Source organism: Galeopterus variegatus, unplaced genomic scaffold, assembly GCF_000696425.1.
Source record: "Galeopterus variegatus unplaced genomic scaffold, G_variegatus-3.0.2 Scaffold522, whole genome shotgun sequence".
In the NCBI taxonomy this organism is placed as follows: domain Eukaryota; kingdom Metazoa; phylum Chordata; class Mammalia; order Dermoptera; family Cynocephalidae; genus Galeopterus; species Galeopterus variegatus.
This window is the reverse complement of record NW_007726633.1, coordinates 429512-450348: the sequence shown is the minus strand read 5'-3', so window position 1 is coordinate 450348 and position 20837 is coordinate 429512. Positions and strand designations below refer to the sequence as shown.

At 54.3% G+C, this 20837-nt stretch overlaps 1 protein-coding gene across 2 annotated transcripts in view; it reads left to right on the top strand.

The window, feature by feature from the left end:
• The window catches only part of CCDC33 (coiled-coil domain containing 33), a 114107-nt gene that overhangs the window by 37879 nt on the left and 55391 nt on the right, over positions 1 to 20837 (top strand). For both annotated transcript variants that reach the window (XM_008569652.1, XM_008569651.1), the window contains 5 exons: positions 8533 to 8666; positions 12378 to 12487; positions 14093 to 14209; positions 18174 to 18265; positions 19944 to 20064. In XM_008569652.1, the coding sequence (XP_008567874.1) occupies positions 8533 to 8666; positions 12378 to 12487; positions 14093 to 14209; positions 18174 to 18265; positions 19944 to 20064 (574 nt within the window). The remainder of the gene's footprint in view (positions 1 to 8532; positions 8667 to 12377; positions 12488 to 14092; positions 14210 to 18173; positions 18266 to 19943; positions 20065 to 20837) is intronic.

The following is a 20837-nucleotide window of genomic DNA, read 5'->3' as shown; positions in this document are numbered from 1 at the left end:
GTCCTTCGAGACTCAAAGCCTCAGAATTTTTGTTCAGTGAGAACTTCCCTGCGTCTCAGAGCTGTAAACACAGCTGGCGTCAGTGGTTGGAGGAGGGTTGGCCTAAGACACCCAGCCAGACTAAAGCCACAAAGATTCTGTCCAGATGTTCCCCCACTACCACCGCCCAGGGCCCCTGAGGTCTTCTCATGCCTGAAACATTCATTCAGACCCAAAAAGCATGAGCTCTCCCTCAGTGGCACTGAGGAACAGTCCAAGAGGGCAATGCTTGCCAGGAGAAGCCAGCGTATGCATGCGGGGAGGTCGTGGGCAGTGAGGCAGGCCAGAGGGCGCCTTCCTGGCGTCATTGTGTTATGCACGGGCTGTCTCCTCTGCTTAGTCCTGAGCATGAACAGAGCTGGGACAGGGCTCCTCCTCCCTTTCCAGACATCACAAGCAGCCAGGAGGCTTGGTCCTCCCTCCAGGCTCTGTCTGGCTTCCCTGTGCCCCTGCCTGGCCCCCATGGGCTTCAGGGTCAGATGCCACACGGTCTAGTGAAGAGTGAGGGAGGGAGGCTCTGGGTCCCAACTCAGCTCCTCCTGTGCTGGTGCCCTCCCTGTTTCTGTCATCCCCCTTCCCTACACACACACACACACACACACACACACACACACACACGTCAGCTTCCATCAGCAGGAGCTACACCAGGTACGCCAGAATCAAAGTCTTCAGGGCCTGAGCCAGTTATGTAAATCCTGGAGTCAACCAGCCTGTAAGGCAGGAGGGAGTAGAAGCCACTGTGGCAAACCAGAGAGCACATGCTCCTTCCAAGGGGCAGCCTCGCCTCCTCCCACTGAATCTAACAGGGGATGCAAGGTGGCTTGTCAGCTCTCAATTTTTCAAGAGAAGCAGGAACCCAGATTTCTGTGTGAGATCAGCCAGCTTTTACATGCAGACCAGACAACCTGCTCAGTTAGGGTCTCTGGCCCCTCACTGTCCTCCCTTCCTGAACAATCAACCTGGCAGATTCAACGCACACCCAGCTGCGCTGACTTGTCCTTTGCTCCCAGGGGAGTGACTTCCCCATGGCTGCGCATCCTCTATGCCTGTGTGAGTGGGCATCCCCCCTTCTCCAGGCACCCTCTTTCCTCTCTCTCAGGACAGTCCCCTCTCCTGATTCCCTCTTCTGTCTCTGGCCACTCCACTGTAGGATCCTCTTTATCCCCATCGTACCTGTAAATGATGCTCCTGGCTCATTTCTAGGCCTCTCCTCTGCTTCTCTACTCTCTTTCACCCCAGGTTTCCCCCTTCACCCATCCTGAAGGTCCTGGAATCCTTGGAGCCAGTTCGGGCCTCTCTGCTGAGCTCCAGCCCTGTGGACCCGCCTGCCAATGTCTTTCTCACCTCAGACCCAGCCTTCCCCCTCCTCCTCTGGGGCTGCACTATCCATCTAGAACCTGTGACACACAGAGCGCCATTACCAGGGAGGAGCTGAGCTCAGAGGTGATTAAGGGATGAGTGACACCATCAGCTGAAGTGGGGCCAGGAGCCAGGACTCATACCCATGACCCGGGAGCCTGCACACTGAGCCAGCTCTCTGGCCTTCAGCACGACTGGCCTGGGAATGCTTAGGAAGTTGTGGAGGTGTGCTCTCCCTTCCCTGCTCCATGCAAAGGTGGGGACAGAGGAGAGGCCAGCCCTGAGTTGTGGGAGGTGCTGATGGGCATGACCTGCAGCGTCCTCCATCACTCATTGTCTGATTTCCAGGTGGCATTGGGTCTGTGGGAAGCGCTGTGTGCATGCCGGGAGCTCTGTGGGTATCAGAGGAGCAGGGTCTAGGGACCGGCCCAGCACTGTGGCTGGGTCCTCTTGGGATGGTCCATGTGGCCAGGAGAACCAGACCCAGGCTCCAGCCACAGTGCCCAGGCAAACAGAGGTCAGGATGCAGGGTGGGCCAAGGCTCTCAGGCCCCCAGGGCTAGGCTCTGCTTTCCCCCCTTGGGAACATGCTGTTGGGACAGAACTTGGGATCTGAACCCTCCTTCCAGCCAAGAGCTGATTCCAGGGCAGTTCTGAGGAGCTGTCATAGTTTAGAGCAGGTCCCAACTAGTAGACTAGTTGGGCTGGCATTGCAGAGGCAGAGAGGAGGGCTGCCTCTGTCGTCACGTGATTTTCCGATGGTCTGTCCCCTCTTCCTTTATTCAACACTGTGTCCAGGCTCAGAACTGAGCTCCAGCAGTGACAAGACAGGTCCCTGCCTTGAGGAGCTTACCGCCTAGTCAGCGGTGGGGGAGGCAGGGGAGAAAACAGATGATACTGTGCCCACTCACTTGTCCTTTGCCCACAATTTCCCAAGAAGGTGGCTGAGCAGGCTCCAGTCCCCAGCACTCGGGTATCAGAACCCCTCAGGAAGGCAGGTCTCGGGAAAGGGCAGAAGGCTGGGCTCTGGGTCTGAGCAGGGAGTTGCCTCAGTCCTCAGAATTTGAACTGAACACCACATGGGTTAGGCTGGAAATCAGAATCAGAGTGATTCAGGAATCAAAAGAATCCTCTGATTTCCACATGCCTCCTGCTCTAAGGTTGCATTCTCACGAAAGACTGAATGTTTAGAGTCAGTGGTCCATTAAGAAGGACCCCAAGTTATGGCAAGACTTGCCAAAGATTGTCTCACCCAAGTCTGTACCTTGCTAAGGGACTGTCATTCCATCCCCATAGGGCTGTGGTGTTGATTGACAGTTGGACCCGGCTCCCCCTGCCTGAGAAGACAGCCCCCAGGGACTCTCACCAGCTAGGCCACAGGATCAACTGCAGGTTGACACTCCAAAGGCTGGCAGGTGGTACACACAGGGGCTCTTTTTGGCCCTGCAATGTCTCCAGCCTCTAACGGAGAAAAAAATATCTCTGGAAAACAAGTAAATTCCCCTTCCTGGGAGAGGGTAGAAGGAGCGACAACGCCCAACATACCAGCACCTGAGGCTGACGTTGCACCAGTCACAAAACTCTGCCAGCTGTGATTTTCTCCTGGGCCATGTGGAAAGAATAGCCCTGCCTAGCCTGCCTCCCTGAGGGCCAAGGTGCAGATGAGGGGTGCTTGCTGGCCCTGAAGGGCTCCCCCAAGACAGCTGCAGCTATTTCAGATGAAGTGCAGGTAGGAAGGGTGTGGGGAAGCACCAACGTTGTTTTACAGAAAGATTTTCGCCATTGCCAGAGTGCTCATTTCAGAGTTCTTGGAATGCGCCCTTTCTTATTTCCAGAGCAGCCCTTATTCCTGCAGGCAGGTGCAGCGGGGAGGAATGGGCCTTGTAGATGGGGAGCTGCTGGCCTCCAGTTTACACCCTCCTTGCTCCAACATCACTCATTCTGTAAATCGAGGCCCACCTGTAGTGTTGTAGCAACATTGGCAATTAGTGATGGTTCATTAAGAGTCCAATTAATAAATGATACCCAGGATGAGGGCCCATTGCTTTGCTGAGGATAACAGCCCGGCTCATGCCTTAAGTGGCAGCCTCCTGAGAGTTCGAAACCCACAAGGACCAGCTACACACCCTGCCCTCCGTGTAGGGTGCTGGGGGAGGGGACAGCAGGGAGGACGGTGTTGCTGTGGACTGTTGTCCGGTGAAGTGGGAGAGGGGAGAGAAGGAAGCTTCAGACCTGACTGTTCCTGCCTCAGTGCCCAGTTCCTCCTCCGAGGAGCCCCTAGGCACAACTTCTTGCCCAGCAATCCCAGGGGAGCTTGGCCAAGGCCAGCAGTCTGGGGCCAGGGCTCTTCCCTCCCACCTGCCTGGCCTCAGAGAACACTGCACGTGGGCATGCAGAGATGGAGACTCAAGAGAGAACTCGGTCAGAAAGGACCACAGCTTCCTCTCCTGACTATCCCAACCCAGCTCCCAACCCACCAGAACTTGATCAGCCAAATAGCTCCTTCTTATGACCTGTCCGTGAGCCAGCTCACCCCCTCCCAAGCCTCAGGCTCTATGCTCCAGTTGGGAAGGTCCTCCTCTCCTTCTGTTCAATCCCTGTCTCCTCCAAGAAACCTTCCCTTCCCAGTCCTGTCAAGAACGGTCAGAAACATAGGACTCCAGCCTTTGACCACCCCGTTCAGATGACCATCTCTGCAGAGGCCGACTCCCCAACTCCTGTCCCTGTTGCATAAGCCTGGGCTCCTGGGTTGGGGAGAATTTGCTGGGTTTTCAGTGCTTCCAGGGATGGAGGTATGGCCTGGGAGTCTGGCTGCCTCTTGGACTCCTGGAGGATGGGGGAGGCTGGCACAGAGGCTGCATGGAGAAGGAAATTGCCCTGCCTTCTCAGCATCAACTGAGACCCAGTCATGACACCCTGGCATCTGGCCAGAAGAACTATTGATGTGAACCTGTGCCCCCCACCTCCCTCTAAGTTTCTTGGGTGAGCCAGCAATAGCACCATGGAGGATCAGGTCACAGGGTCACAAGACTTCTTGTCCCACCATCCATCCACCTAAAGTTCTGCCCTTTGTCCATCCTTCTCAGTGCCTGTCTGACTGCTTCCTTCCCCAGGGGCTTCTGGGAACATTCCTCTGGTCTTTCAGGATTCAGGGGCCTGTCCAGCCAGGACCCCAGCAGCTATGACAGACCCAAATTGGGGCCCTCCCCTTTCCTTTTCTCTCCTGGTGGCTGCCCTGGGATTGCCACTGAGGACAAGCCAGGCTGTCCATGTCCTGGGCTCCCAAAGCCCTGCCTGGAAGGAGGACAGACCTTGACCTTTGTCCATGCCCTAATGCTCTGAGGGGGAGAGGGAAGTCAAGAGGACAGGCAGGGCAGGTGGGAAGGCAGGCTCAGGTGCAAATGGAAGGCTCAGAGGCAGCTTGAGCTCGGACAGTGTGGGGCACAGGCAGTAAAAATGGGTCAGTGTGGAAAAAAAAAAGAATGTGTCAGCATGGTACACAGCCTCTCTGGGGCAGCCTGTGTGTGTATGTGTGTGTGTGTGTGCGCACGCGCACCCTGGAGGCACGGTGGATGACGGCTGAGGAGCACCATCCCTCTCCCCATCAGTGTCCTGTGCTTCTCCCCTGCTCACCTCCATTCACAGCAGCAGCCCCTGGAAACCAGGCAATGCATTTTCCCTTAGTCGTGACCTTGCAGAAGGAAAGCAAAGTCTTCCTCATTTCCTCCCGCTCACAGCTGCACTTGGGCCTGGCCCCCCACCCCCTGCTGGGGTGGGAGCCCCAGGAGCCTGGCTTGGGACAGGAGTTTGTCCAACACACACACACACACACACAACTCCTGCACCCTGTGTGGTGGTGGGTGGGGGGAACATTTCCCTGCAGCTTGGGACCCAGGGCTGCTGCACTGTGCCCGTGAACCCAACCTCTGCAATGGCTGCTCTCTCAGGGGCTGGATTAAGTCTGAGCCCTGAGACAGCAGGCACCACCCTTAGCTTCCCCTGGCCCTGACTGCCTGGAGCCAGGCTGTAGAGCCAGGGCAGGGCTTTGGGGACAAGGAGGGAGGAAGTCTCAGTCCTTGCAGACAGCCCATGGGAGGCCTGGGGAGGCAGGTCTTGGAGAGGCTCCCTGGGCTGTAACATTGCACTGGGAGCCCTGAGCTCCTTCAGGGCCTGGGAAACCTAGAACTCAGCTCAGGGTGCAGACTAGGTGCTGGGAGCAGGGAATGAGCTGGCTCCCTTCTCATTTTCTGTGAGGAACCAGAGGCCCTTCCTGCTCTCCAATTTCTAGAATAGCCTCAGGCCCAGAGGAGTCAGCTCTGCCAGGAAAAGCCATTACACTGACAGCCTCCCTCCACCTGCTAAAAGCCTCCCAACTTCCCCTGGGGCCTCCACCCTCTAAATAGCCTCATCTCCACTCACCTAGCCCTGCTGACCTCTTTGGTGTGGGGTGGGGGTGGGGGTGGGAGGAAACTCTAGCTTAACTCTTTCTCTGCCTGAGGGGCATCAGCACAGGGGGCTCCCTTGGCCTTGCCCCATCGCCTTTCCCCCTCTTTCCACCTGGAATTCCTCCTGCCAGCTGCCCAGGAGCTTGAGCAGAGAAGTCAAGAGGCTGCAGAGATCAAGAGGGTAGAAGACAGGCTGGCAAGTAGGGACCATAGGTGTCAACCTGTATCCTGTCACTGTACTGCTTGTGACGTCATGCCCTGGGTCTCGTCTTCTCCTGGCACACAGAGCCACTTGAAGATCCCTGGGAAGCCCCAGGGATATGCCCGTGCAGGAGCAGATTTTGTGATGTGCGGGGTGAGAAGGGACTGACTTCCTCTTTACACACTCTAGTGCTTGCACCTTTCTGTTGCTCCTGTCCTGTGTCACTGCATGGGAGCAGGAGAAATGATGGGGAGAGGGGGACTGGGAGGCTGCTAAGAGCTCTGATGTCTCTGACTTTGGGTGGTGGCTGTTGGGAGAGAGAACCAGGGCACAGAATGGCATGAGGAGGGGCTTCCTTGGCAGCCCTCAGACAGCCATGGTCACAAAGCCAGGAGGAAGGGACGCGGGGCCGGTGGGGCCAGCTGAGCCCCACTACCCTGCCAGGCTTGATGCCTCCCTCCCCAGCCTCCCACACACCCCCCAGCCAGTCAGGGGGATCACGTTCCACAAGGCATGCGGGGGCAGTGGGTCAGGATGGGCACCCATCAGAGAGGAGCTTTGGCTCTCAGGAGACCTTCTCATCCCAGCCCTCCCTCAGTGCTTCCCTTCCTCCCCTTTGAGAAGACACCAGGTTGTTTTGTATCACAAATGAGGGAATAACTGGGGCTGCCTGGGTGCCAGGATCTTACTGTGCTTTCTGTCTAATACTCATGCTCACAGAGGAGGAACTGAGGCTCAGAGGACAGGTGGCCCCACCAGGATAAATGTGGGTCCAAAACCCCCTCTGTGTGACTGCAAAGCCTGTGCCCTTTCCAGGGTCCCACACCTTGACCAGGGTAGCCAGACACCCCCAGTTGTAGACACAGAGTTTGGGTCACAATGGGGAGAGGCCAGGCCAGGGGCAAAGGGGCAGGTGATGGGAGGGTCACTGAGACTAAGTTCTTCAGTGCTATGGGTTAGTAATAAGAAATCATGTTCATATTTATATACTAATAGTTGAAAGCAATACTAGTTACTAACACTTCATGGTACTTAATAATGTGCTGGGCACTATACATATTAATTCCTTTCACTCCCACAATAACCCTGCAGGATGGGTACCATTGCCACCTCCATTTTACAGATGGAGGAAATAAGGCACAGGGAGGTTATACACCTTGCCCAACGTCACTCAGGCAGTAAGAGTAGAGCTGGGATTTAGAAGCCAGGTGGCCTGACTGCAGGCTTCCTGTTATGGTCACTATGTCACACCGCCTCTGTCGAAGCAGAGTGAGAGTCCTCAGTTGACCCCAGGAGCTTGGAGTCGGGACTCCCACAAGAACGGTTGCCCACAGAAGCAGGGCTGTGATGAATGGAAGTAAGGAGCCAGGCCACAGTGTCGTTTCATAAAGGACAGAGGGAGCGGTGAGGGCCAGGGATCCCAGAAGTCTTCCTGGAGGAGAGAAACAATCCAGGCTGTGAAGGACCATGTTGGTCTTCCTAACACATGGAGCAGATTGGATCTGAGCTTCTGGGCCAACTGGCCCGTGCCACCCTCCCTCTGGAGCCTTTGGGGGCCAACGGCTGGTGAGGACTACATCCTCAAGGGCTGTTGTCCCACCCTGAGGTACCCTTTGTGCACTGTGCCTCTCTCTCCGGGGCTCCCCCTGCTACAGGGTCTCTGGATGATTCCTCACCCTGTGATTGCTGCAGTTAATGTAGCAGCACCGTTTACAGCCCTAACATAATAACCTGTTCAATAGAAAAAGTATTAACTTTCACACTGAGCTATTTGATGGCTCTGGATCTCAGGGCATTTATCCCAGATACCTGTGGGGTGCACTGGGATACAGAGGGACCAAGCTCCCACCTCACCTTGAATAGCCTGGCCCTGAACAACCTACAAGGGCCAGAAAGCCCTCAACCTGCCCTGCCTCAGCTATGGGTGCCCAGCCCAGGGCCCTGCATACAGTGGGCACTTCAGAAGGCAGTAGCATGTGTGTATTTCATTGAAAAGGTTCAGAGCCTGGGCATCTGGGGAAGAAGCTGAGGAAAATGAAGATCAAGAGGAGAGGACAGCCAGGGGTCACTGCCCAGCCACTTTGCCCAAAGGCTTCCTCCTCCCCCTGACCAGAACCTAGAGAAGAGCGTCAGGAGGGGGAGTCTGTGCACACAGGCGCCTGCTGCAGAGCCCTCCTTGGCAAGGGGCAGGGAGTCAGACAGGCCAGGTGTCCACCCCACCCCATCCCTCCCTGTGCCTCTGTGTCCGAGTCTAAGTGAAGGCCTCAGCCGTGGCCAGCAAGACAATGTGGTCACCCGGGCAGGCAGGGCAGCCAAGGTGAGAGGCCTGCCATCCCTTGAGCCTAGGATGACATGTCTATGTGTGGGAGGAAGCGCTCCATGTTCTGTCCAGCTCTTGCTCAGATTTATGGACAGTGGGGTCTGGGAGGTGGGGCAAGCAGCAGGCGGGACCCTTCCCTCTGACTCATCCTGCCCCTCCCCTCCCCAGGAAAACCACATCTGAGGAAGCAAACAATCAGAGATCCAAGGCCATCACATCTGTGACCTCAGAGCCCACCAGAGCCCCCATCTGGGGGGACACAGTGAAAGTGGAAATCCAAGCTGAGGATGCGGGTCGAGAAGGTGAGGCTGGGGGCGGGGGGTTGTTGTGAACACAGACACACCAATGACTTAAGGCAGAAGCAGTCTCCCTCTTGGCTCAGCTGGAAGCCACCTGAACGCCTCCTTAGGCTCAGTTAAAAGCTCTTAAAAAAAAAATCATAATACTGTCACGCCTCATCTCCCCAGCCTGCTCGAAAAATGAGTTGTTCCACATAAATGAATTTTCCAGACAATGCAAGCTTATCTTTTTTATGACTGTTATTATTTTCATGGTTGTTATTACCACTGTCTCCCACAAAAATGGCACATTACAGCTTCCTAGCATGTCCCCACGCATCGCTTGTTGGAGTCACCACCTCCCAGGAGGAGCCACGCTGCTCCCATCGCTTAGAAGACAACACAGTTCAGGGAATTTAAATATCTGGCTCAAGCTCAAGTACGCAGTAAGCAGAGGACCTAGGACTCAGCATTACTTGTTCTTACTGTAGCTCCAGTGTTCCAGCTGCTTCAAATTGATTTTTTTAAAAATTTTAATGTCCCTAAAATGGATCCTTATCCTTGCCTAGTCCTCCTGGGTCTCAGACCGAGCCACCAGGTCACCTGCGTATACACAAGCATGTGCACACTTGTATTTCCATGCTGTGGGCCTGTCTGATTTCAACTCTTGGGAGAGAGCCCAGGTTGGACATACAGGAATACTGACTGGCTGATGCCAAGACTGCTGTGGGACACTGGCTTCAGGCACCATCAGCACAGACGAGAGGTGCCCAGAGATGTCCCTGGTCTTTGATAGTCAGTGGAACCTCAGGCTACCTTCCTGCAGGCAGTCTCTCCTTGAGAAGACAGGCTTCACCTCTCCCCTTGAACTCTTGCCAGGGACTTAGAACTCCTTGTTTGCCTCACAAAGAGCAAAAAGCTGCTGCTGAAGACTGTGGAAGGGGAGAGAGGACAGGGGAGAGAGGAAACGGGAGAGAGGGGAGCCTCCATAAAAGGGGAAGAAGCTAGTTGTAGGTCAAGCCAGAGAATTTTTTTCTGCCTGTGAAGAGATAGGTGGAAGTGTTAGGATAGTTTGAGAAGGTGCAAAAGAGGAGGAAAAATTTACCGAGGATTTCTTGCAGATGCACATGTGTGCCTGTGTGTGCATGTCTTTGTGAATGCCTGCATGCTGGTTTGTGTGTATGTGTGAACGTGTGTGTGAGTACAGGCTGTGTCTGTACCTGTAGGCATACGTGTCTTTGTGTATTGTATGTGTGTATGCATGGGTGTGTCTGGCTGCAACAGTGTGTTGTGTGTGTGTCTAGATGTGCCTGAATGGTGGTGTGCACCTGGTGGTGCATGAGTGTATAATGTGTGTGTGTGTGTGTGTGTGTGTGTGTGTGTGTGCATTTATGTGGCTGGCAGGAAGTTGGGGGTTGTGGGGAGGTGACCTGGTCTGAGGTCCTGCCCTGGGCTCTCCACACCTGGGGGATATAGGGAAGGGTGTGATGGGGTTAATGGCCCTGGGGCCCATCTGTGCAGCAGAGAGGGGGCAGGAAAACTGCAGGAGGGACAGGAGGGTGAGGAGGCTGCATGGGCAGGCAGGGAATATTGGCAGGCAACTCGCTGCAAATTGAAGTGGCTGGATGCTTGTTGGAACCTGGTTGGAACCGGTTGCTGTGGTGATGTCTGTGGTGGGTGTGGGGGAGGTGGGGGCCAAGCCAAGAGGCAGGGGGAAGGCTGGGAGAAAGCTCAAGGATGTGTTAATGAAAAGCAAAGGGGAGTTTCAGACCCTGTGTCAGGGCCAAAGCAGGTGGGTGCAGAAACGGCTTGTTGGCCACACAAAGGGAACAGTAGGAGGCAGGGAGGGCACAGTGCCCAGAGAGGAAGCTGATGAAGCGTGTTTGTAGCATGGAGACAGGAGCAGGGAGGAATGACTGTCCATTCCCCCCAATTACAGCTCAGCTGCTGGCTGCCCACGTAGAGCTCCAGGGACGGGGGTGGGGAAAATGCAGGGACTCACCTTCTGCTGCTCAGCCTCAGCAAATCCCAACCAGGTTTGGGAACTCAGGGCCCATGAGGAGTGGGCATGAGGGGCTACAGCCTCCACAGCTACTGTTGTGGCTTTGGCTGAGAGCACTGGAATCCCCCAGCTGAGTTTTCTTGGGTCTGCTCAGGGCTGGGTTAGTGTATGGAGAGCTACAGATGGTTATTGAGGAAGAAAATAGTGACAGACATGAGGAGCATTTGCACAGAATTTTATGGCTTGAAAAACACACCTCCATCAACAATCCTAGGAGAGGGACAGGGTTTTTCTTTTTCAAAGTATTGACACATTGCAGAACAGGAACTTTATGCTCAGAGAGGTTAAGTGACTTGCTAAAGGTTACAGAGCAAGCTAGTGTCTTGGTACTAGAACTCAGGTCTGCTGACTTCAAATGCCTGGCCTTACTTTACTTGCTTCAAGTCAACCTCAAGACCTTTGGTGCTCTTTTGCCCTTATTTCCTTTGAGCATGGATCCCATTGGCCAGCTCTTGAGAGACCATAGCAAGCCTTTTCCTCTCTTAACCTCTGTGTTCAGGGTAGGTGTGGGGAAGAGAGAGAAAGGAAGAAGAGTTAGCAAAGCCCTCAGCTTCCTTCTGTACTTCCACATCTAAGTGACTCCTCCAGCTCCAAGTGACCCAGCTGCTGATCTTGAGCTCAGCACTGGACCCCAGCCTGCTGAGCTTTCAACGGCCAGCAGCTGTCCCTGGTGCTGAAATGGTCTTGTCTCAAGAAGAGAGGCAGAGGACAAGAGCTCCCCAAAGGTCTCCCTCAGGCCCACCCCTCCACTCCCATCGGCCTTTCCATTCTTCTCTAGATCTCTTATCTCTGTCCTTTCTCTATGTCCCTCATTCCTCCTCCATCCCTCCCCCATCCTTCTCTTCCTTTCCTTCTCCCCCATCTCTTCTTCCTCCTCAAATCATTTCTGGAATGGAAAGATGCCTCGAAGGTCTCCAAATCAAGCCTCTCCCATCATCCATTTCCTCACTGTGTGATATGGATCGAGTTATATAACTTGGTGCTCACTAAGGTGCTTACAAAGTAGGACCACCACGGTTATTCCAGGACATTGGTGTTATTCTTAACGTTCGTCCCAAAGTTCATGCCATTTTATGACAAAATGTAGTCTCTTTGGAGGGTGTTTACTAAGTGGTGCATTATTCTTAAAGTTTAGACTAGTTTTCATTTACTTGTAGTAGTCTTTTATTGATGGTTGCATTGAAGGATTTCTTGAGCATATCACTTTTCCTTTCTGAACCTCAGTTTCCCTTCCTATAACATGTGAAAGATAATCCCTCCCCATCTTGCCTGAGAAGCTGGTGAGAGTGTTTGTGACCAGGAGAATGGGCTTCTTCCTGGAAAGTGGTACTATTCCTGCTTACCTATGTACCTCTTTGCATGCACATGTGTGTCCATTGCCACAGAGCTGGGATCACTTCTGAGTGTGTCTATCCCTGGACTAGGAGTTTCTGGACCACAGCAGACAATTGCACTTTGGGGCCCTAACAGCACATGGCATGGAGCCTTGCCCTGTGCAGGAGCTCAGACAGTGCTTGTGTGCACATGTATGTTCCACATCTGTGCCTGTGTGCTGATTCCTCAATGTGGCCCCTGCTCCCTGCTCTCAGCAATGTCTCTTACCTCTCACTGTCTCATTTCACTGGGAGGAAAAGTGGTCAGCTAAGCCCTGTGCTCATTTTTTCTCTCCCCAGATGTGGTCCTCAAGGTGGTAGACAACAAACAGAAAGAGGAGCTGTTGTCCTACAAAATCCCTATCAAATACCTGCGTATCTTCCACCCCTACCACTTTGAGCTGGTGAAGGTGGGTCAGAGCCCTGGGCCCTGGGCCCACATGGGCCTGGGACAGGTGGGGGGAGAGCTGGAGGGAGAAACCTTGATGCTGCCAGCTATCCCTTCAGAGCAGCCCTGGGCGTGTAATGCCCATCTCATGTCTTGACAAGTCTGGGACTATGTGGGGCTCAGGAAGCATAACTCCTGGCAAGTAGATAGGAATGATGTCCATAAGAATTTGGAATTCTCCAAATTCATCTCCATAAAGCAACCCAATTTGTATAAAATAACTACTACATTACATGAATACACCAATTAAAGTTGTATTCTGATTTCATAAATGTTAAAAGAGGGGGAGTGGATCTGAAAATCAAAGAAATATAGTATATACAGAGTACCTCCTGTGTTCCAAGCCCTGTGCTAAGCACTTCGCACACCATCTCTAATCCTCAAGGTTAATTACATTTTGCATACATGGGACTGGGACTTGGAGTGGAATCCTCTTATCCTGGGTCACAGAGCAAGAGAGCAAGCAAGTGTCAGAGTCGAGGTTGAGCCTGGGTGGTGCTGTTGCCCAAGCCAGTTCTTTCTGTGCTGCCTCCACATGCTGCTGTGGCAGGAGGAAGGCCAGGAGAGCTGGGGGGGGGCAATGAAACATTCCCTGGGATGCACCCTTCTAGTGGGCAACCAGGCATGAGCCTCAGGGCCCCTCTGTCCACGGCCTGGGTGTCCCAGTCCAGCCCCCCTCCCACCCCCCTGTAAGTGCTGATTGGTAGAAGGGAAAATTCATTCTCTGATTGCTTAAGTACTTGTAAAGCACCTACTATGTTACAGGCACTGGGCCAGAGATGAGCAGAAGCATCACCTTCCCCTCCCTTAGTGTGCACTCCAGACCCCTGCTGTGGCTTAGAGTAAAGAACAATGCAAAGCCAGAGTGTCTGGCTTCCTATCTCAGGTCTGCAGCTTACCAGCTGGATACCCATAGGAAGCCACCACTTAACCCCGAGGCCTCCATTCCACATCAGCAAAGTGGAGACAGGATGCCTCCTGGCGTGGTCATTTGGAGGATCCAACACAATGATGGACAAGGAGCCTGGCATATAGTAGATGTTCAATTCAAGTTAGTTCTCCTCCCCTCTCCCTCTTCCAGAACCCAGCACTGACATTTCCAAGCAACTCTTCAACCATGTCCTCAGGGATCTTTACCTTTCCTTAGGCCCCAGAGAAACTCCAACCCCAGGGCTTCAGGATGAGGCACCAGAGTGGCAGGGAAGCAAAGGCCCAGAGAGATGGTGACTCGCCTGGGGAGACTCAGCACTTGAGATACAGTTCTGAGAGCATTGCCTGAGCCCCCTGGCTCTCCATCCACTTGCAACCCAGGCCTTGTTATCACATCTTTACCAAGAGAGCAGGCAGGCAATGGTCCTTGTGAGGGTGATGAAATATCCAAATAGAAAAGGGAAGATTTATTGTATTGATCTCCTTGGAAGGGCTCACAGGGACCATGAGCTTTAATTATCAGCTCAGAGCCCCGGTGGAGCGATGCCCAGTGATTGTAGAGGGCTGGATTTATGGCCAGCGTCTACCCCTTAGACACTCTCCTTCTGTGTGTCTTCTTCCCCCACTTTGTCTCCAGCCCACCCAGTCTGGGAAAGACAAGGAAGCCACTTCCAACACCCAACTGTATGCCACAGTCATTAGAAAGACCAGCTTCATTCCCCGCTACATTGGCTGCAACCACACAGCTCTGGAGGTACCGGGGCTGGGGCCTTCTGGGGTGGCAGGTGGGGTGGGAAGGTGCCAAGTTTTGAGCAGGCTCCAGGCTCTGTGCTTGGCCACGTCTGCTGGCCTGAGGGCATGGAGCAGCACTGTTAAGAATAGAAAAAGCAACCAGGCCTTTCCAAAATTGCCCAAGTAGTTTGTGAAGACAAGCCCTGATTTGGCAGGAATGATGAGGATGAAGACGTCCTTTCCTCTCCTTCCCTCTTTGTCCTTGGAAGTGAGAGAAGGGGGGCTTAGCCACAGCATTGCTCCCATGTACCAGCCCTGTGCTGCAGGGAGAATGGGAGCCTCCCATAGCCTCATGTCTCTGAATATCATAGAGGCAAGCAGCCCTGTGTTCCCCACCTCAGCCGACAGTCCCCGGCTGTTTTGTTCTCTTCTTCCCCTCCCGGGGTGGTGACTAGTGCCTGGGCCTCCAAGAAAAATTTCAGGGCCTCCCCAGCCCTTCCTATAGTACTGTTTCTAAAGAGGTCTGGCTGGTCTTCTGATAAGGTATTCATTCATTCATTCATTCATTCGACAGCTATTTACAGAACCTCTTCCATTAGCCAGGCCAGAGCTGGGCCCACCTTGGACCTCGCCACCATGCCTTGACCCATCGCCTTCCACCCCTAGGCCATTCAGCAGCCTCAGGAGGAGCTGTTAGTGCTCAAGGCAAACTTGCTCCAGGGACCCTTCCCCCAGCCTTCAAGTTACCTGTGGGTGACAAATTCATATACAGCCATGGCCTGGGTATGATCAAGGTGGAAGCTATGGGACACAAGCTCTGGGCTTCCCCTACCCCACATGGCTGATCTGATCCCCCAACCCCACCCACGGCACTGTGAGGCTGGCAGGGCAAAAACTGTTCTTTAGCCCCATTTCACAGCTGGGGACACGGAGATCCAAAGGGAGTCTAGTATGGGAGCCAGAGCCCCTGACCCACATCTGTGTTTCCCCACAGCCACCCCTGGGATGCCATCATGTGTCAGACCTACAGGCACTCTCTCTTCCTTTGTCTCCCCTCTCTTCTATCATGCCCTGTTCTGAGGACAGCCAGCTTCTCACACATGTATGAAATAAGAAAGAGCGGCAACAGCTTGGCTTTGCTGTCTCCAGGCTGTACCCCACACCCCCTCGGGTCTGCAGGGATCTTATGGGGATCTGCCCCCAACCCCCTGCAAGCCTCCTGACTTGCCTGGTAGAGTTTGGGCCTCTCTGGCCCCCAGCACCCTGCCCCCTCCCTGCCCCAGCACAGATGCCCTCCCTGTCTGTGCGACAGGTCAGGTACAGCCACATGAGCAGCTGTCTGCTCCTGATGGCAGACTGGAGGGCAGAGCAGAAGAAATTGCCTCTGTTACTCACCAGGCTGTCATGAGCAGGTGTGCTTGGGCAGCATCTCATTCACACCTGACCAGAGTCAGCACAGCACAGGTGTAAATCAGGTGTAAATCAGCCCCTGCCCCCCAGCCCCTGCCCCTGATGCTCCTCTTAGCCCTTACACCTGTCGGAGTGTATTGCTCTGTGAACGATAGGGCCTGACAGCTCTCCAGTGAAATGCCACCATCAGAGACTCAGTCCTTTGAATATGGTGAAGGGATTTAGTCTCTGGAGGCCCCAGTGGGAGCTGAAAGGCCCTAAAAACTATTTTAAGTGCTTATCAGCTCATCCCTATGTGGAGTTAGCTGGAAACCAGCTGAGATAGTTCCTGGCAGACAGGCCTGAGGGAAGGGTGTAAGGTAGAGAAGAAAAGGAGAAGGATCCAGAACAAGCCTCATTCCTGGTCCTCTCCTCCTATTGAAGGTCAGAGCTAGAAGGACCAGGCAGATTATGGTCTAACCCCTGAGTGTACGAGTTGGGAAACTGAAGCCCAGAATGAAGCAGAGACCAGCCATGGTGACCTCACTAAAGTGAGAGGCTGAGCTGGAGCAGACCTGGTGGGGGTCTCTTCCAGTCCCAAGGCGTGCCTGAGGCATGGCCCCTCCGCTGTGTCCACAGCCCCTTCATTCGTTCAACAGCTATTTATAGAACCTCTTGAATTAACCAGGCCCAAGCCACCATCCCTTGACCTTCCACCCCTAGGCCTTTCGGAGGCCTCAGGAGGAACTGTTGAGCTGTAGAACTCTCTTCCTGCTTGTCTTCCCATCAGCACCAGGTAATCAGGATCCCCACCCATCCCCCTAGACCGGCTCAGCCCCGGGCCCTCCCAGGGGTCACTGCCTGTCTCCTGCCCTTTCTCCCTCCCAGGTCTCTATATTTCTGTCTCTCTTTCACACCCTTAAAGAGAGTCAACCTCTCTCTCCCCTGCTCTCCCCTTTTCTCCCTTATTAATATGACACTCACTTATCCCACAAACACATATCGAGCTCCTACTCTGTGCCAGGCACTTCTGCTAAACGCTGAGAATACAACAATGAATGAGACGGACATGGTTCCTGCCCCTGTGGAGTTTGGCTTCTAGTCAAATAGACAGACAAAAAATAAAAAATAAATTAGAATAAACACAAGCCATGATGAGTTGGTGGGGGGTGGGGGAGAAACCAGGCAGAGGGGTCAGCACATGCAAAGACCCTGAGGGAGAAACACACGGAACATACTGGAAGAGTGAGAGAAAAGGAAGCCAGAGCAAAAAGAGGGGGCTGGGGGTGGCAGGAGATGTGGGCATGGGCAGACAGGCCAACACGTGCAGGCCTTGGCAACCATGGCGAGAACTAGGGAATTTACTCTAAGGGCAGTGGGGGCCATGGCAGGGTTTCAAGCAGGAGGGACATGATCCCATTCATCTTTAAGAAGACAATTTCTTCCACTGTGGGTCAAATTGCCTGGGAAAGGGGGTGGGTTAGAGGCAGGGTAGGAAGTGGAGAGGCCAGGGAGGGGGCAGCGAAGTAAAGGAGCAACAGTTATGCCAGCCGTGGTGAAAGGTGGGGTCAGGGCTGAGGGGCATATGGGAGGCCACTGGTGGGTGAGGGGTGAGGGCCCGGGGCCAGAAGATCAGGGCTCTTGGGATGGCTGTGCAGGTGGGGGGCTGGAATCCCTGTCTTGTCCCTCTGCCTCCCCATGCCTCATCCAGGCCCAGACTGAGCAGGTGGTCAGGGAGGGATGCAGCAAAGCTTTTGCCCACCCCGGCCCCTGGGGATGCTGCCCACTTCTCCTGCTCTGTTGTCTCCCACTGAGAGCCCTGCTCTGCCCTCTGAAAGCTGTGCTAATAGAAGTTGGGAAGAGGAGATGGCAGTCAGGGCCGGGGTGCAGGGAGGCCCTTAGGAGGCAGCAGAGGACAGAGGAGACCATCAGAGAGTGGTGGGGGGATTTAATGAAGAAAGAGGAGCCCATAGATGGTGGTGGGGATTCTGTTCCAAATCAGCACTTGCTAGGAAAGCCCTGCAGTGAGCAGGCACCAGGGGGGTCCAGGGAGGCCTGGCTGTGCCCTCCGACCTCAGGAAGCTTCATGTGGTTGAGAAACCAGACCGTGGCTCGGTGTCCTCAGCGTACAAAGTGCTCTCTCACAAATAGTCTAATTAGAGACCCCTAGCCAGCCTAGGAGGGGTCAGGAGTTTTTGCCCCCTTCAATTGAAAGAAACTGAGAGGAGCTAGAACACCAAGCCCTAACCCTAATCCCCCCAGGAGCCAGTGGAGGAGCCAGGGCTAGAACACAACTCTCCACCTCCCGCCCAGGTCCGGATTCTTATGCCACACCTCTCCCCTCGGGAAGCTGATGTGAGATCCACTACTGAGTCCCAGGATGGAAAGCCAGGGCAGTTGCCTCAGCTAGACACAGAAGGCTTCCTGAAGGAGGGCAGCCGTGAGCAAAGCAAGAGCCCAGTGGGGCGGGGAGCAGGTGCAGAGGCGTGCAGGCAGCCCTGAGCCCATGGGTGGCGGAGAAGGATGGCGGGCAGCTGGCCGTGTCTCTGAGAGGGCCCAAGGCCACACAGGGCTCACCTGCCTCTTCTCTTCCACAGGTCTTTCTCCGGGGAGTCAACGAGCCCCTGGTCAACAATCACAACCCCATGGTGGTGATTGCCCGGGTGGTTCCCAACTATAAGGAATTTAAGTGAGTGGGGCCTAGGTGGGCGTGGGTAAGGAGGGAGTGGGGGCAGAGGACAGAGGGTGGGGAGAGGCTGTCATCACCACCACAGGCTGATTCCAGGAGCTCTAGAACCCTCCCCTCCCCCAAAGACCCTTCAAACCTCCCCACTGGGTCTGAGGTCCCAGTAAACTTCCCACAGCAGACCGTGCCTTTCTTGCCCCAGGGAGAACTCTGGCCCCTGGAAAGGGGCAGCTCAGACCTCTCCTGAGAGCAGGCTGGTGTGTGTGTATTGAGGGGGTGCCTACATCAGTCCTGAAGAGCTGGAGGGGGAGTCCCTCCAAACCTGCCTCCCCACCTCATGCTTACTACCTCCACACTTCCCCTCCACTCTAGCTCAGGCCCACAGGCTCCAGACAGTGATTGTCCCCAAAGGAGGCAGCCTGAGGACCATCTTGGAACTTCATGACCTTTAGCCCTGCCTGGGTGTCCCCTCACTCACATTCCTGGAGGTTTCCATGACCCAGTCCCAAATGGCCTCCTCCTCCCCCAGATTTCCTTTTGAGTTTGTTGAATTCAGACTATTTGGGCCACTGGAGGCCACACGGTGGGGAAGTTCCCCAGGGAACTTGTGCTCTCTATGACAGCACCAACTCCTGAGGATCAGGTGTCAGCCTCTGTCACTGCCACTGGCTCTCATGGTTTTAGAGGACCCTCTGACTCATCTGCACCACCTGCTGAGCTTCCATGACCTATGTACCCCCTTTGTTTGTGGAGGAACAAAGTGGGCTGATGCACCTCCAGCCCAGTGAGCTTAGCGCACACATGCGCACATACACACACACCACACACATCACACACCACACACATCACACAACACACACACATCACACACCACACACACACCATACACACAACACACGCACTCACCACACACACACACCACACACACACCACACCGCACACACACACCATACATACCACACCGCACACACCACACACACACCATACATACCACACGCACACACCACATGCACACACACCACAGTAACACATACACACCACACGCACACACCACATGCACACACACCACAGTAACACATACACACCACACGCACACACCACACACACACCACACACACACACACACACCACACGTACATCACACACCACACACACATCACACACACACCACACACACTCACACACCACACACACACACACACACACACACACCACACACACACACCACAGTAACACATACACACCACACGTGCACACCACACACACACCCCACACGCACACCCACACGCATGCTGAATCCTGCCCTGCTCTCTCTCCATGCCCCTACACCTAAATCCAGACTCCCGCCACAGGGGTGGGCCATTCTGTCAAGGTCTCCCAAAGGTGAGGCAGGGAATGCAAGGCGCATTTTAAAGATGGGGCAGCTGAAGAATTCAGAGGCAGCCAAGGCCACAGCAAGTTGCAGATGAGGGAGCCCAGTAGCTATAGCCTTTCTTCTGATCAAGGTGAGCTTTCCCAAGAAGGACCAAGGTCTACCATCTATATCATGAGATCCTGGCCCGAACTAGACGGGCCACTGCCCTCTCTTCCTCTCTCGTTTTAGTCCAGAGTCAAAGTGGGAGCCCTGGGCTGCCAGGTGAGGCACAGAGCCGAGTGTGAAACCGTGTCCTTGCCTCCCTAGGGTCAGCCAGGTAAACAGGGACCTAGCCTCCGTGGGGCTGCCCATCACCCCACTGTCCTTCCCTATCCCATCCATGATGAACTTTGACGTGCCTCGGCTCAGCCAGAACGGGTGCCCTCAGGTATGGCTCCGTCCCCTGTTCACTTCTGGTAACTCCCCGCATGGTCATCACCTATTTGCTCAGTTAGCCAGTGGTCACGTGACTACTGACTCAGAGATTCCTGAATCCCGCCACATACCCGTGCTTGTCAGCACTATGGAGAAGCTGCCCTCAGGGAACTGTTGGTCTGGTGGAGACAGGAGTCACACATGTGAAATGTTAAACCAACACAGATCGTGTATAATCTAATAACAAGCCAGGAGGGACTATCAGAGCTATAAAAATCAGAGGACAGAAGACACAAAAGGACAAACACTGTGTGACTCCACTTACATGGGGCACTTTGAATAGGTAAATTCATAGAGACAGAGGGCCGGCCTGGTGGCGCACTGCTACAGTGCGCCGCTTGGGAGCACGGTGGCGCTCCCGCCGAGGGTTCGGATCCCACATACAGACCGGTTCCCGCTCACTGGCTGAGCGAGGCACGGGAGCAACACCGAGGGTTGCGATCCCATTGCCAGTCCCGGTCCGGTACGGGCGTGACACTGAGGGTTGCGATCCGTTACCGGACACGAAAAAAGACAAAAAGGAAAAAAAAAAATTCATAGAGACAGAAAGTAGAAAAATGGTTACCAAGGGCAGGGGAGCTGGGGGAATGGAGAGTTCCTGTTTCACAGGTACAGAGTTTCTGTTTGGGGTGATGAAAAAGTTCTGGAAATAGTGGTGATGGTTGCACAGCGATGTGAATGAGCTTAACACCACTGAACTGTACACTTACAAATGGTTAAGATAAC